General features: G+C 46.5%; 2 protein-coding genes across 2 annotated transcripts in view; one reads left to right on the plus strand and one right to left on the minus strand.

The window, feature by feature from the left end:
• ADAM17 (ADAM metallopeptidase domain 17) overlaps positions 1-2,554 on the plus strand; it is a 35,615-nt gene extending 33,061 nt beyond the window's left edge. Inside the window, exon 19 of the mRNA XM_065631194.1 lies at positions 1,480-2,554. Within this exon, the coding sequence (XP_065487266.1) occupies positions 1,480-1,830 (351 nt within the window). The 3' untranslated portion in view covers positions 1,831-2,554. The remainder of the gene's footprint in view (positions 1-1,479) is intronic.
• A 455-nt stretch (positions 2,555-3,009) lies between these two features.
• IAH1 (isoamyl acetate hydrolyzing esterase 1 (putative)) lies at positions 3,010-11,744 on the minus strand. The gene is made up of 6 exons (XM_065631195.1): positions 11,569-11,744; positions 9,869-9,921; positions 9,316-9,464; positions 8,532-8,693; positions 6,634-6,752; positions 3,010-5,904 (listed from the first exon to the last, which is right to left on the minus strand). Exons 1-6 carry the CDS (start codon positions 11,647-11,649, stop codon positions 5,737-5,739), a joined length of 732 nt encoding a protein of 243 aa, XP_065487267.1. The 5' UTR covers positions 11,650-11,744; the 3' UTR covers positions 3,010-5,736.
• Positions 11,745-12,702: the final 958 nt, after the last annotated feature.

The raw sequence follows: 12,702 nt of genomic DNA on the forward strand, positions 1-12,702 counted from the left end.
GAGCAGCTCCTCCCAGCAGCTGCAGCTCGCGGGGCAGGAAACTGCTCTGCCCTGCGGAGCAGCAGGTGCCTGTGTACGGGCTCCCCTCGGAATGGGTCAGTCGGCAGCTCCACCCCCAGACCGCTTGTTCCCAGCCAAGTGGTGTCAGCGAAGCACAAGGCCCAGCAGGGTGACGCTGCAGAAAAATCTCTGCAAAATGTGCTGCAGAGTGGTTGTTTGCAGGAGTCAGCTTCTAGTGGCCAGGTGTGCTAAAGCCTTCCAGTTGCTTATGGGAGAGCTGGCCTCAGGGTGCTGGGACCTGTCGGTGACACTTCTCAACTTGGAGACACTGATTTGGGAGAGGGGAAGAGCAAAAAAGTGCCTAGATAAAATTTAATTACAGGCAGGCACAGAGTGCCTTCTGACATAGAGTTTTGAATATCCTGTCCAGTGCTTTGACAGCCTGATTCCTGTTACTAATGGAAACATTCAGCTAAGGAAATGTCATTTTGTAATGGGAAGAGGAAAAAAGCCTTGCAGAGCTCCTGTACGAGCACTGGGGGAAGCAGTCAAAGACTGCGGAGGTGGATTGTCACCTGCTCTGATGTACCTGAAGGTGATCTTAGTTTGAGTCCCCCATAGCTGGTCTTGAATGCCATAAGAAAAGTCACCTTAAAGCTTTATACCTGAATTGAATCAATGAAATCCCCAAAGCAGGTGTAGCAGCAGAGCACAAGTGTATAGTTAATGGTCTCCTTGCACCAGCAACAGTTCAACGAACAAATCTCATGTCTTTTGGATCTGCTGAGGATTGAGCGGTTGGGAAATGCTGTACTTGGTAGCAGGTAAACCTCTCATCCTGCTCAGCATTAGCATTTGCTCAGGTTTGTGGGGACTTTTTTATGCTCAGAAATCTCTGGATATCTTCCAAACCATCCTCAAATAGCAGCAGCAACCAATGGGATTTAACTTTCTTTGGGCTGCAGAATCTGGGTGTGATCACAGTGGTCCTTCCAGTCTCTGACTCTGCGTTCAGTGCAGCTTCTTACGCATGGAACAGGGAAGTCTGTAGATTGGGGCAGTGGCACAAGCTGTAATTTTGGTTGTTTCCCTGCACTGAGCTCAGTGTCATCTGGCTTGATGCTGCATTTCCAGTCCCAGGTTTTGCCAAGGCCGTGCTGGGCCCAGGGGAGGTGGGGCTGAGCTGTCAGCTCTGTCCCATGAGGCTGCCGCTCATGGTGCTTTATATGGTGAAGGAACAAGCAGAGATAAAAAGGCCTTTCTGCCTTTAGTGCTTAGCCTAAATGGATTTCTTGAAGAAAAAACAAATAATTACTTCTCTTGGGTGTTCCCTTGCTCTGAAGTAAGTGTAAATAACCAGTGTGGGTGCTCCTCAGAGGGTGCCTGTTGCTTGTTCCGCTTGAAAATGGTGCAAAAGCTGAACTCGGGACTAGAACCTGGTTGCTTTTCCCCCATGACGTGGCTGCTCGTGTCTTGCAGAACGTGGAGATGCTCAGCAGCCTGGATTCTGCCTCCGTGCGAATCATCAAGCCCTTCCCGGCGGCGCAGTCGACGAGCCGGCACCAGCCGCTGCAGCCCATCACCGCCGTGCCCGCCGTGCCCGCGGCACCCAAACAGGACCACCAAAGAATGGACACTATTCAGGAGGACCCAAGCACCGACTCGCACATTGACGAGGACGGGTTTGAGAAGGACCCTTTCCCAAATAGCAGCTCAGCTGCCAAATCTTTTGAGGACTTGACGGACCATCCTGTCATTAGGAGCGAGAAAGCTTCATCCTTTAAACTACAGCGCCAGAACCGGGTGGACAGCAAAGAGACAGAATGCTAGTGTCTTGCTGCCTTCTAAACGTATGACTTGTGTCTGCAAAATAAGGATCTAAAACCATTTCATTTATATAAATATAAATATATGTATATATATTTTTGTGAGGGAGTGGGAGAAATAAGGAAGTGACCTACTGCAGATGCTGGTCATGTGTATGACCTTCCTTAAATTACATTTATTAGAGCATTATATCTTTTAAAAAGGAAAATCCAAACTAAAACTGGCTTGTTTTTGAAGCTTTTTGGTTTTGTTTTTCTATTTCCTAGACCTTTAACATTTCCTTCAACCTGTGGTGCAAAACTAAATATCCTGCTGGATATTGGATTGTGTATATCAGCCTTTTTTATAATTTAATATTTTGTAGTCTGATAAACAAAATTAAGGGGCTTTTAAAAACAAAATGAAAACACTGCAGTGTGTTCCATGTAGAGTAGATCATTTAGTAATTTAAGGTACATGTAAGTGAAAGTCTAAACAGATGCCTTGAGAACAAAATGAGAGTAATGAAACGGATAAAAGCATTCAGTGGAGATGCATAGTCGGAACAAAGAAGTTCAAGATATGCAGCTTCTAACTAAATAAAAATAAAAGGGTCATACAGAGGCTGTTAAACCTTACATCAGGGGCGTCAAACTCACATTCACCGGGGCCACATCAGCCTTGTGGTTGCCTTCCAAGGGCCGAATGTAATTTTAGGACTGTATAAATGTAGGGGTAGTTACGGTTACACAGTCCTAAAACTACATTTGGCCCTTGGAAGGCAACCGCGAGGCTGATGTGGCCCCGGTGAATGTGAGTTTGACACCTCTGCCTGGCATGAAGCTTTTGCTTCTCGCAATGAGGTTGTCTTGTCTTCGTGTCTTCCTTGCAGAGAAGGGCTTTTGCTGGGAGTTCCCGCTCTGCGTGTCTGGTAGGAGAAAGAGTTCTAAGTGCAGAAATCATTTTCGCAGGTGAGGGCCGTTCTAACCAGCTTTTTACAGTGGTCGTTTCAGTGCAGAAATGTTTCTCCAATTGCTGTTTTGAAATAGGTAACACTATTGTTGAAATGTTCAAAGAGCTGAGCCTTGGTTTTCAGGTCTATGTGGCCTTTGGAAGTTCCTACTGCATAAATTAATGGGAGGGGGAAAAAATTCACTCCATTGCAGGGGAGAGCATTTGTTTCAAAACAATGGTGAATTTAATAAAAAAATAAACCTTTATTAAACTTACAGAGCAAGTATAAGGAGGAGACTTCATGGATTCAGATTCCCACGCAGGCAGAACAATGTGCTGTTACAATTTGGTCATTGAATGGTGTCCTCTGGTACCCCTGGAGCTGTGTAAGGTGAGCTGGGGCTGGCACCTGAGCCTGGTTTTCGCTTTTAGCAGATGGACTGACATGACGGAGTCACAGAGGAGCTGTAGTGACAGTAAAGCAGCACCTGAATTCTGCAGCTCTTTTCTCCTATAATAATCTGTTGAGAAAACTGACATAAAATGTGCCCAAGGGTAGAACCATTTTAACGGTGTGAAGCCTGTGCCCAGTCTCAGGGGAACTGCAGCGGCGGAGCCTTCACGGTTTTAAATGTGAGGGAAAGGAACCAAACCTGTGCCGAAAGGATTGGGCGGAATCCACCGCTGCTCCCCACTAAGGATACTTGTTACACTAATACTTGAACGTGTGCCTTATAGTGTTCCTATGCAACTAGATATTGGGTTTTATATACTGGTTTTGAACTTTGTTTGGGGTTTTGTTTATTTGGGTTTTCTTTTTTTTTGATTCAGTGCAAAGTATGCGTGTGAAGAGTTAATTTAATTCCCAATACAATAAAACCTTTTTATATTAAAAAAAAATAGTTAAACAAGAGCTGTTTCTGTGAAGTCCTTTTCTAAAAGATCTAAATTCTTTAGTTGCCAACTTCAGCTTGTTGTTTCTTGCTGCTCCCCTCTGCCCCTCGGCTGCTGGGGAGCAGACCTGGAGCAGCTGCAGTGCAGACCTGCGCCTGTGGGGCTGCCCTGTGTCCTCTGGGGACAAAGACTTGGTGTTACCAGGTGTCCTGGGGATTATGGTCAGTTCTGAGGGTGAAATTTGTATTTAAGGTACGGGTGTGTGCTCAAATGCCTTCTCAGGTAGCAAATGTCTTAAGTACATGTTCTCAGCACTAAGGTGGTTAGTTCCCAGATGAAAACCAGGCAGGGGCAGGTGCCTGGGAGCAGGAAAATTGGTTTGGAGCCAGCCTTGGGAATCAGAGAGTCCACCTGCATCTGAGCTCTATTCCAGAAACTGCAGAAGTGGCATGTGCACAGTTTGTTTGTAACATCATCTTGTGCACAAAGACCCCGAGGGAGCCCCTGCTGCTCTTCAGCCAGTCTTTACTGTAAGCATTTATTACAGAAAGGACAGTCCAATTTGATATTCATAAATATTTATATAAACCAAACTAGCTTCTGGTCTAGCTCCAGGCATATGAAAACTGTGTTCCAGTTTATAACACTGTTCTATAGTAGATGACAGGTTTTGGCCAATTTCGTTATTTAACAAAGCAAAGGTGGCCTCAAGGTACTAACACCACTGGACATCTTCATGATCTCATCAGTCTCTGTCTCACCCAGTGCATAAAGAACACACCAGTACTGGCCTCTGCAGGTTTGTGCCAAGGTATCAATACAGCCTGGAATTATGAAAGGGTTTTATTTGCAGTGATAGACTATTTGTTCTTAATCAATGGTTGGTAGTATGCTCATTTCTGCTGCCATCTGCTTGGCTTGCTAATTATTTCTCAAACCAGTTTTTTCCTATGCTTGCTGAATTTCATCTAGGTTTCAGAGTTGTTGGGGTTTTTTTTGAAGTTTGTAAAGGTAGTTTTGTAGTACAATTGTGTTCTCTTGGCCAAAAGCTATACATAGTATGCATCTGTTATATCAGTATTTAAAGGGTGGCTACAAAGAAGATGGAGGCTCCCTTTTTTTTTTTTTAGCAAGGAATCACATGGAAAAGATGAGGGACAGTGGGTATAAGTTACTTGTGGGGAGATTCCAATTGGGCATAAGAGGGGAATTTTTCACAATGAGAACAATCACCTGTTGGAATAATTTCCCCAGGGAAGTGGTGGATTCCCCAAAATTGGATACTTTTAAGGTTCATCTGGACAGGGTGCCTAGACTGTGCTTTTGCCAAGAAAGGTTGGACCAGATGATCTTTGAGGTCCCTTCCAAGTTGGTTTTCTATGATTCTATGATCAGTTGTTAAATTACAGCTGAATACCAAAGCTCACTTGAACTTCATGGCAAATGCCATGGTGCAGCTTTGTCAGCTCTGATGCAGACCCTTCTTCAAGATCCAAGCCTCTCAAAATAAGCATGTGCATCACATTTTATGTTGCCCAAAAACCATGCACTGCTTTAAAATCTGTGTCTATGCGCAAGAGTGAGGTAGAAAGAACTGCTGCTAGTGCCAAAATAAGTTAAACTTTAAACCCCTGCTCTGAGCTACAAGATTTCACTTTTAAAAGCCTTGTTAAGCTCAGATAACTGCTTTTACTGATATGTTACATCCAAATAAATTAACAGCTCTTGACGAACTCTGTGCTGCTGCCTCTTACCAGCTCCTGAGCAATTAAAGCTTGTAGATGGTTCTAAGCAAGCTGTAGGCCCCAAAGCTCAGCTGGCCAGGAACTCCTCAGGGCAGGCTCTGTCCTGTGGACATGGGCAGCTGGGACTCTCATTTTCTTCCAAGTCTTCCAAGGAAAGAGCTGCTCCTCCCCGCAGACAAGCAGCACAAAGACAAACCACACCACGGTACACCTAGTGTGGTCTCATCTTTATTCTCCCACAGGCCAGGGAGAGAGGACACAGAAGAGCATGGACAGGGACTCCCCAGTGTGCTGCTGGGCATACTGGTGTGAGACTGGGCTGCAGCTCCGCAGCGTCTCACAGCAGGCTGGCCGCAGGGTCGGTGTGGTCAACGTCACGCCAGTAAGGGAGCAGAGACTGAAAAGCTGACAGTTTTTTTTCCAGGTGTGACCAGAGTTGTGCTGCTAGAAAGCTGTTGCCTTGTGTTGATAAATGAAGACCATCAGACAAGTAGGAAGAGAAATCCTACAGGGGAGGTAAAAACCATGTATTAATGTATTGCCTAGTTGCAACTAGAAGGTTTTCAGTAATTTTTAAGTCAGATTTTCAAAGCCAGCTGATATATATATATACTGGTTTTGGTTTTCACCATCTGTACTAAAATATTAAGGGAATATTCTGATGGCCGAAGTCACTGATATTCATCAGGAAAAGATCACGGGATTAAGTGATGCAAACAAAACACCGAGTCTACTGCACTGCTGCCCAGTCTCCTGCAGCAGGGAGTGCAGGAGGGAGAACAGATTCAGAGGCTGAACCGGAGTTACGGGAAAACTTTGCAATCTCCATCACATGGAGGGGTTGAGGTTTTCAGTCAGAGGCACCACCAAGGTACCCGTGCAAGCTGCTCTAACTCTGAAGTTACCCCAGTGCCATGCAGTGGGCTGGACCAGGTGTCTCCAGAGGCCCCTTCCAACCTCAACTGTTCCACGACTCAAAGTCCAAAGAAAAGGTTATTTACGTGTCATGCACCCAGGGGACATTGCTGACCAACTAGAGCAGCCAGGCTGTATTAAGCTTTATTTCTCACAGCCCACTATGAAGCATTCTGGATTATTTTTTTCCTTCTCCAAAGTGTAATTTGGATAAATTTTGTATCATTTCAGTGATAACACAGCACTACTGGTTCCTCTATGCTAAATTATGCATTTCACAGTTCATGACAGTTTCAAAGTCTCTTTCATGACATCATACCTCATTTTTTTGCATCAATGTCCAAAGGTCAATTACATCAGTTCCACAGTCTGTAGCTGCCTGAACACAGGCCTGGGCGTATTCCCCGGTGGTGGCGTTGTGGCGATTTAATTTGTCACCTGTCAATGGGAAACAAAGAAAACATTTAGCAATTGTGACTGATACAGCTTGATTTCTGTGGTCCATGGTGTGTATCAGTTTGTTACACCCGCAGACACAACCATTTACAAACCAAACCTGAAGCATCTCAATCTAAGTGGCTGGAACCCATAGCCTGACCAACGCCACTGCCTTCTGCGACCAAGTGACAGCTGCACAGACAACAAAGAGCAGCTCTGACATCAGTGAGGGCTTTGACTCTGTCTCCCACAGTGCTCTCATTTGCAAGCCGAGTTTTTCACGGCTCTTTTCACACCTGGATGAATGTTCCTGTGAACATCATCACCCTCGTGTTTCACATCTCTCCTTTGCTCTGGTATCTATCTGACAAAACCAGAAATAAGCAGAACATTTCCCATGGATACTGACGGAGGGCAGGTGATCTGATATTGCTGCTTACTGTGCTTGCAATACTTCATTTGTGGTCCACGGTCTGAGATCACCTTGTCTTTTGTTCCATCCATAGACAGCAATTTCTTTTGGACAGATTCTGGCAGATTCAACTCTGTAAATGCAAGTTTCCTCCCTCCCTGCCCCATAAAAAAAGGAGAGCTTTATAACAAAAGTGAATTAACAACATTTTTCAAGCGTTGCTTGATAGCTAGGAGCCAGATAAGCAACATTCATGGTGTGCTCACCTGAGAGATCTTCAAAATGACAACAGGGCTGCATGTTTGATCTGACCTGCTACAGCTGCTACTGTCTTACACAATTACTGAGTATTACTCTAGGACTTTCTCTCCTTTTCCAAATTAAATATAAAAACTACCCTGCTGGATGAAACTGAAAGTCCACACAGTCCAAAATCTGTTTTGCACAGTGATTGCTGCCACACACCAAAGCCCCCTAATGCAAAGTCACGCAATAACATAGTCTAAGTTAATGCAGTTGAAATATGAGGTCATCTTCAAAATGTTACCGCTTTGATCGAGTACACGACTCAGGCCACACAATACCACCTACGTTAGAGAAAACCCTGCAAACACTAAGGTGACAGCTCTGTATTCACCTGGATCAAACTCAAAAAGTCTTTTATTATAAATGTGCAAGAACTGGACAAGCTATCCCAGTGGAAAAGAGGACACGCTCTGCAGAGGTGGAACTGTCGCTGCTGGAGTCAGTGGGATTATGGCAATTTCCACCAGCTGAGGAACACGAAGTGAGTGGTGCTGTTATGCCTCTATTTTTAGAGTTAGCTTGAACAACATAATGAGAAGTAATTTAATCACCTCTTGCTTCTTTTTTAGGTACTTCCATTAGCATCCTTAGAACATTATATTCTCTATTTTTTTTTAATTTAAAATAAACCTGGCTAGGTTATTACTGCTTATCCAAATAGATGTGAAATATGCTGTGACTATTACAACATTTTCTAAGGCAAACACTGCCAAAATTTCTTCCATTGTTCATGTTATTTTGGAAGCTACCAGGACATGACGTAGTCTGCCTAGGACATCTCAGCAAAACCTGTGTTCTCAAAGGGCAGCCACTTCTGTCAGTTTTATGCATGAACAGATCAATCAAGACTTTCAAAAGGATGCTACTAATTAGTCGGTAGTTACTCCATGAGTTTATCCTAAAGCTGTTTAGCGCAACAGCCACCAGTCCTCTTCCATCAGCTCCAAGAACACAACCGCAGCCTGGCACAAGCAAAAGCTATCATCTGCCAGCCTAGGGTGAGTGACTTACACTCTGCCAGTAAAATGCAGAAATTCCGCCTATTCGTATCATTTTTTTACCTTTGGCAAGACACTCCTTTTCCCAAGTTGGTTCATGAAGAGGTGGCGGCGTTATCAAAATAATCCTGTCTTCAGTAATGTCTACTGACTTCAGATACTGTATCATGCTCTTTAAGTTCTCAGCATATTCCTCCAAAGGAACGTGTTGCTTGGGGTTCAGATCTGTCGGGATGGAGCACAGGCAGTCGCGATGTTGAACTGCTTACAGATTTGTTACACAACATTTTTTAAGATACTCTCTCTTACAACTCTGTATCAAATCTCACCTGGAACAAAACCTAAGATTTTTCACTCTCTTGGATGCGGAGAAAATTCTGGAAAAACCCACGTACAGTCAGTCCTCTGTGCGCTGATGGTATCATTTTGATTAGACTAGCTCTGCCATGCTTATCTTAAAGAAAACCCAAGTGCTACCTTCACTCATTTCCTCAAGCCATCTGCCAAGCACTCAGACTGCTTTAAAGGCAGAAAAATCAGCTAAATGCCCAACTCCAGTTTTAGGTGATGGATATACAACTAATTCTTGAGCACTTTGAAATTTACTTTTAATATTAAAACTTGGTGAGACAGAAATACAAGGCACTGCATGGTTTAAATATGAGTAAGATGATTAAAAACAATCCACTGTGAAAATGAAAAGAAGGCAACCCATTCATAGAGACGTGGCAGGAAAAATCTGTGTAATGTTCTGACTTTTCTGCTAAACTCTACAACTCTATTAAGAGAACAGGTCACAGGGGATTTAAAAAAAAAAGAAAAAAAAAAAAAAAAAAGGTGATGGTACCTTTCAAAGCACTGTCATTGGCTCCAAAGAAGATAGTAACCGCAACAGTGCTCTCAGCACCAGTACTTTTAGTGATCAGTCTTGGAAGGATCAGTTTAGCCCATCTGGTGTTGTACCCGGAGAATCCACGGTTCACAACATCACATTTTCTGAAACAGAAACACATATCAAAAAAACCACCAGAACAAAACTTGGGAAATTCTGAACCATTCTGTCAGGATACCTGCCCTGTCCCTCTCAGAAACAATGAGATATCACAGGTTTTAGTGGGATTATGACTTTATGTTCTGAAAGTGCACGCACAGACTGTTATGTGTCACCTGTCACACTATGAAACCAGAACAACGATCTTGATGATCACTCTCAAGCTTTAAGCGGAAAGAAACACCCACCAGTATTGGGCATGTTACCACTATGGCAGTTCCACTTCAATAAATACATCAATGTTAATAAATAAATATACATGAAATATTAACTTGTGTTGGGTTTGCTTTTAGAAATGCTGCATGGCTTCTTGCATGCCAGAAATGACGTTTGAAATGTAAGCTCTTACCTGACCAGCCTCTCCGAAAGGAACGCCCCCCAGCCGCTTCCCTGGAAGGAGTACTGAAAGCAAGGAACACGGTCAGACCTTCGCTGCAGAACCGGCTCCCAGCAGGTCAGTCCCACCCCTGGCACCTTCCCATCTCAAAGGCTTTTTGTGCGCGTCCTCCTTCCCAGCTCACTGTCCCCGCAGGGCTCGGCAGCCCCGGCGCTGCCTGAACACACCACCCGCACCAGAGGCAACACGGCCGAGCAACCCGCAATGTTAAAGATATCATTTCACTGACAGCACAATCGCCAGGTGTCATTTATGTCCAAATCTTACCCAAGCAAAGTGCAAAATAAAGCTCTGGCACTTTCACTACTTAGAAGGGGCCCATAAGAAAGATGGGGACAGATTTTTTAGCAGGGCCTGGTGCGATAGGACAAGGGGTGATGGTTTTAAAATAGAGATTCAGGTTAGACATGAGTAACAAATTTTTTACAATGAGGGTGATGAAACACTGGCCCAGGTTGCCCAGAGAGGCAGTTGATGCCCCATCCCTGGAGACATCCCAGGCCAGGCTGGACTGGGCTCTGAGCGACCTGATCTGGGTGAAGATGTCCCTGCTCATGGCAGGGGTTGGACTAGATGAGCTTTGAAGGTCCTTTCCAACCCAAACTATTCCATGATTCTACAGGACTGCACCTGCAGAGGGACAGACCCTGCGGTCCCTTTGTAACCAAACCTGACAGCTGGCAGGCTGTGGTTTCATTTTGGCTGACGAGGCTTTTGCCCATTTTGTACTTTATTTCTAAGATCCTTTCACTGCGCCTTCATTCTGGAGAGCACCTCTGAAAAATCCTCTCCCCACATGCTGCTTTGGCCTGCAGTTCGATACCTACCGCTATTAATTGTGGAAAAAATAACCCCTCGTCCTGCACCACCCCCATCACAACGCTCCGCTTGTTTTCAGCGCTGCACAGCGAGATGGTTTAGACAAGCGGTATCTCATTAAACACAACCTTTGTCTTCAGCCGAATCTTTTTTCATGGCAGCACCACGGCGCAGCAACAGGCGGGCACCAGGCCGAGCGCTGAGGGGCTGCTCCTGCCCCGGGGGGGGCTGTTCCTACCCCAGGTTGGGCGGGGGGCTGCTCCTGCCCCAGGTTGGGGTTGGGGGGGGGGGAGGCGGGGGGCTGCTCCTGCCCCAGGTTGAGGGGGGGGGGGGGGGGGCGGGGGGCTGCTCCTGCCCCAGGTTGGGGCGGGGGGCGCTGCTCACAGCGCAGGGCCGGGCCGGGGGTGCAGACCGTGCCTGGGGCCGCGATGTCGCCGCAGGGAGCGACACGCAGCGGGGACAGCGCCGGGACAGCCACACAGACAGCGGGCCGGGAAACACCACACGCTTCTAACACGGGAGCCTTAACTGTAAAGCTCCGAATCTCGCACAAGGCCAGCAGGCGCGGAAGCTCCGGCAGCGCTGCGGCGGGAGGTGCGGCACGGCCGTGACCGCCGGGCCGCAACCCCGTTCCACGGCTCCTTCCCGCCCCCGGCGCGGGGCCGAGCCCCCCTCGGCGGTTCCCGTCGCGGCCCCGGGGCAGCCCCTGGGGAGAGCGGCTCGGGACCGGGCACCGCCGCCCACACGCTCCCCCCGCGGCGGGGCCCGGCGCTCCCGGGCCGAGGAACCGGGACGTTCACGGGGCTTCCGGGCGGGAACCGCAGGGCCGGTACCTCAGTGATGGAGTCTCCGAAGAGCACGACGCGGGGCCAGAGCAGGTGCCGCCCGCGGCCTCCCGCCTCTGCCAGCGCCATGGCCGCGGCCGGGGGAGGCGCCTCCTCCCCGCACGTTAAAAACGCGCTCCAGGCCCCCGCGCGGCCGATGTTTTACTCCTTCCCCCCTCTTTCAAGGGCTGATTGCCGGAAGTGCAGCGCGCCCCCCTGCGGGCGGCGGAGGGGCCCGCACCCCCCGCGCAGCGACAGCCCGGGCTGGCTGACAGACACCGGGCGGCGGGCAGCATTTTAAAAATAAGCCTTTTCTCTGTTCCAGTGAGATACTTCGGGATTTCGTGTGTGGTTTTTTTGTTTGTTTGGGTTTTTGTTTGTTTGGGTTTTTGTTGTTTCGTTTTGTTTTGTTTTAGTAAAAAGCAATTATCTCCTTTAAAAGACTTCATTCTCAGCTAACGACATGCAATTTGGGGAGGAAAGCTCTCGTTAATTCAGCTAATACTAATAATACGCAATTCTGCTAATACTAGTAATACACTTATACCGCTATAAAGATTATCAGGTGCCAATTTAATCGGCTGAGAAATGAAGAAAAGTCACGCATACAAGACAAAAGTCCTTTTGTAGAAAACTCACTTTCTGTGGACGCTTTTCAGCGTGATTTGCTGTTTGGCAGCAGCCCCAGCTGACCTGGTGTATCGCATCGGTATTTTAAATTCTCCTCTCTGTTCTGCAGGTTCTGACCCCGTTTCGCCAGCGACCGGGCCGGTGTGCGCTGACTGTCACAGAAACAGCGACAGGAGACATTTACACTTGAAGGTGGTTTTGTTCGTCTAGTCCATGTACATGGTTTCAAAGCTCCAGTTAACCCCAGTAAGCAAACACGGATTCCATTTTAAACGCAGATAAAAGCAGATCGCAGCATGCAGGTAATTGCTTCCCTGGTAGGAACAAAATTTATATATAAGCTTGATTCTGAGCATACGCAAACCCAAAACATCGAATTCATGCTCCAACTGGTCATTAATCTTCAAAAATATAAGACTTTCTCAATTTAATTTTTTAAATTCTACATTTAGGTTAAGAATTTTTCTTATTCCTTGCATATATAGAAGACAAAAGAACATATACACACTTTGC

This window comes from Caloenas nicobarica, chromosome 3, assembly GCF_036013445.1.
Source record: "Caloenas nicobarica isolate bCalNic1 chromosome 3, bCalNic1.hap1, whole genome shotgun sequence".
NCBI classification, from domain to species: Eukaryota; Metazoa; Chordata; class Aves; order Columbiformes; family Columbidae; genus Caloenas; species Caloenas nicobarica.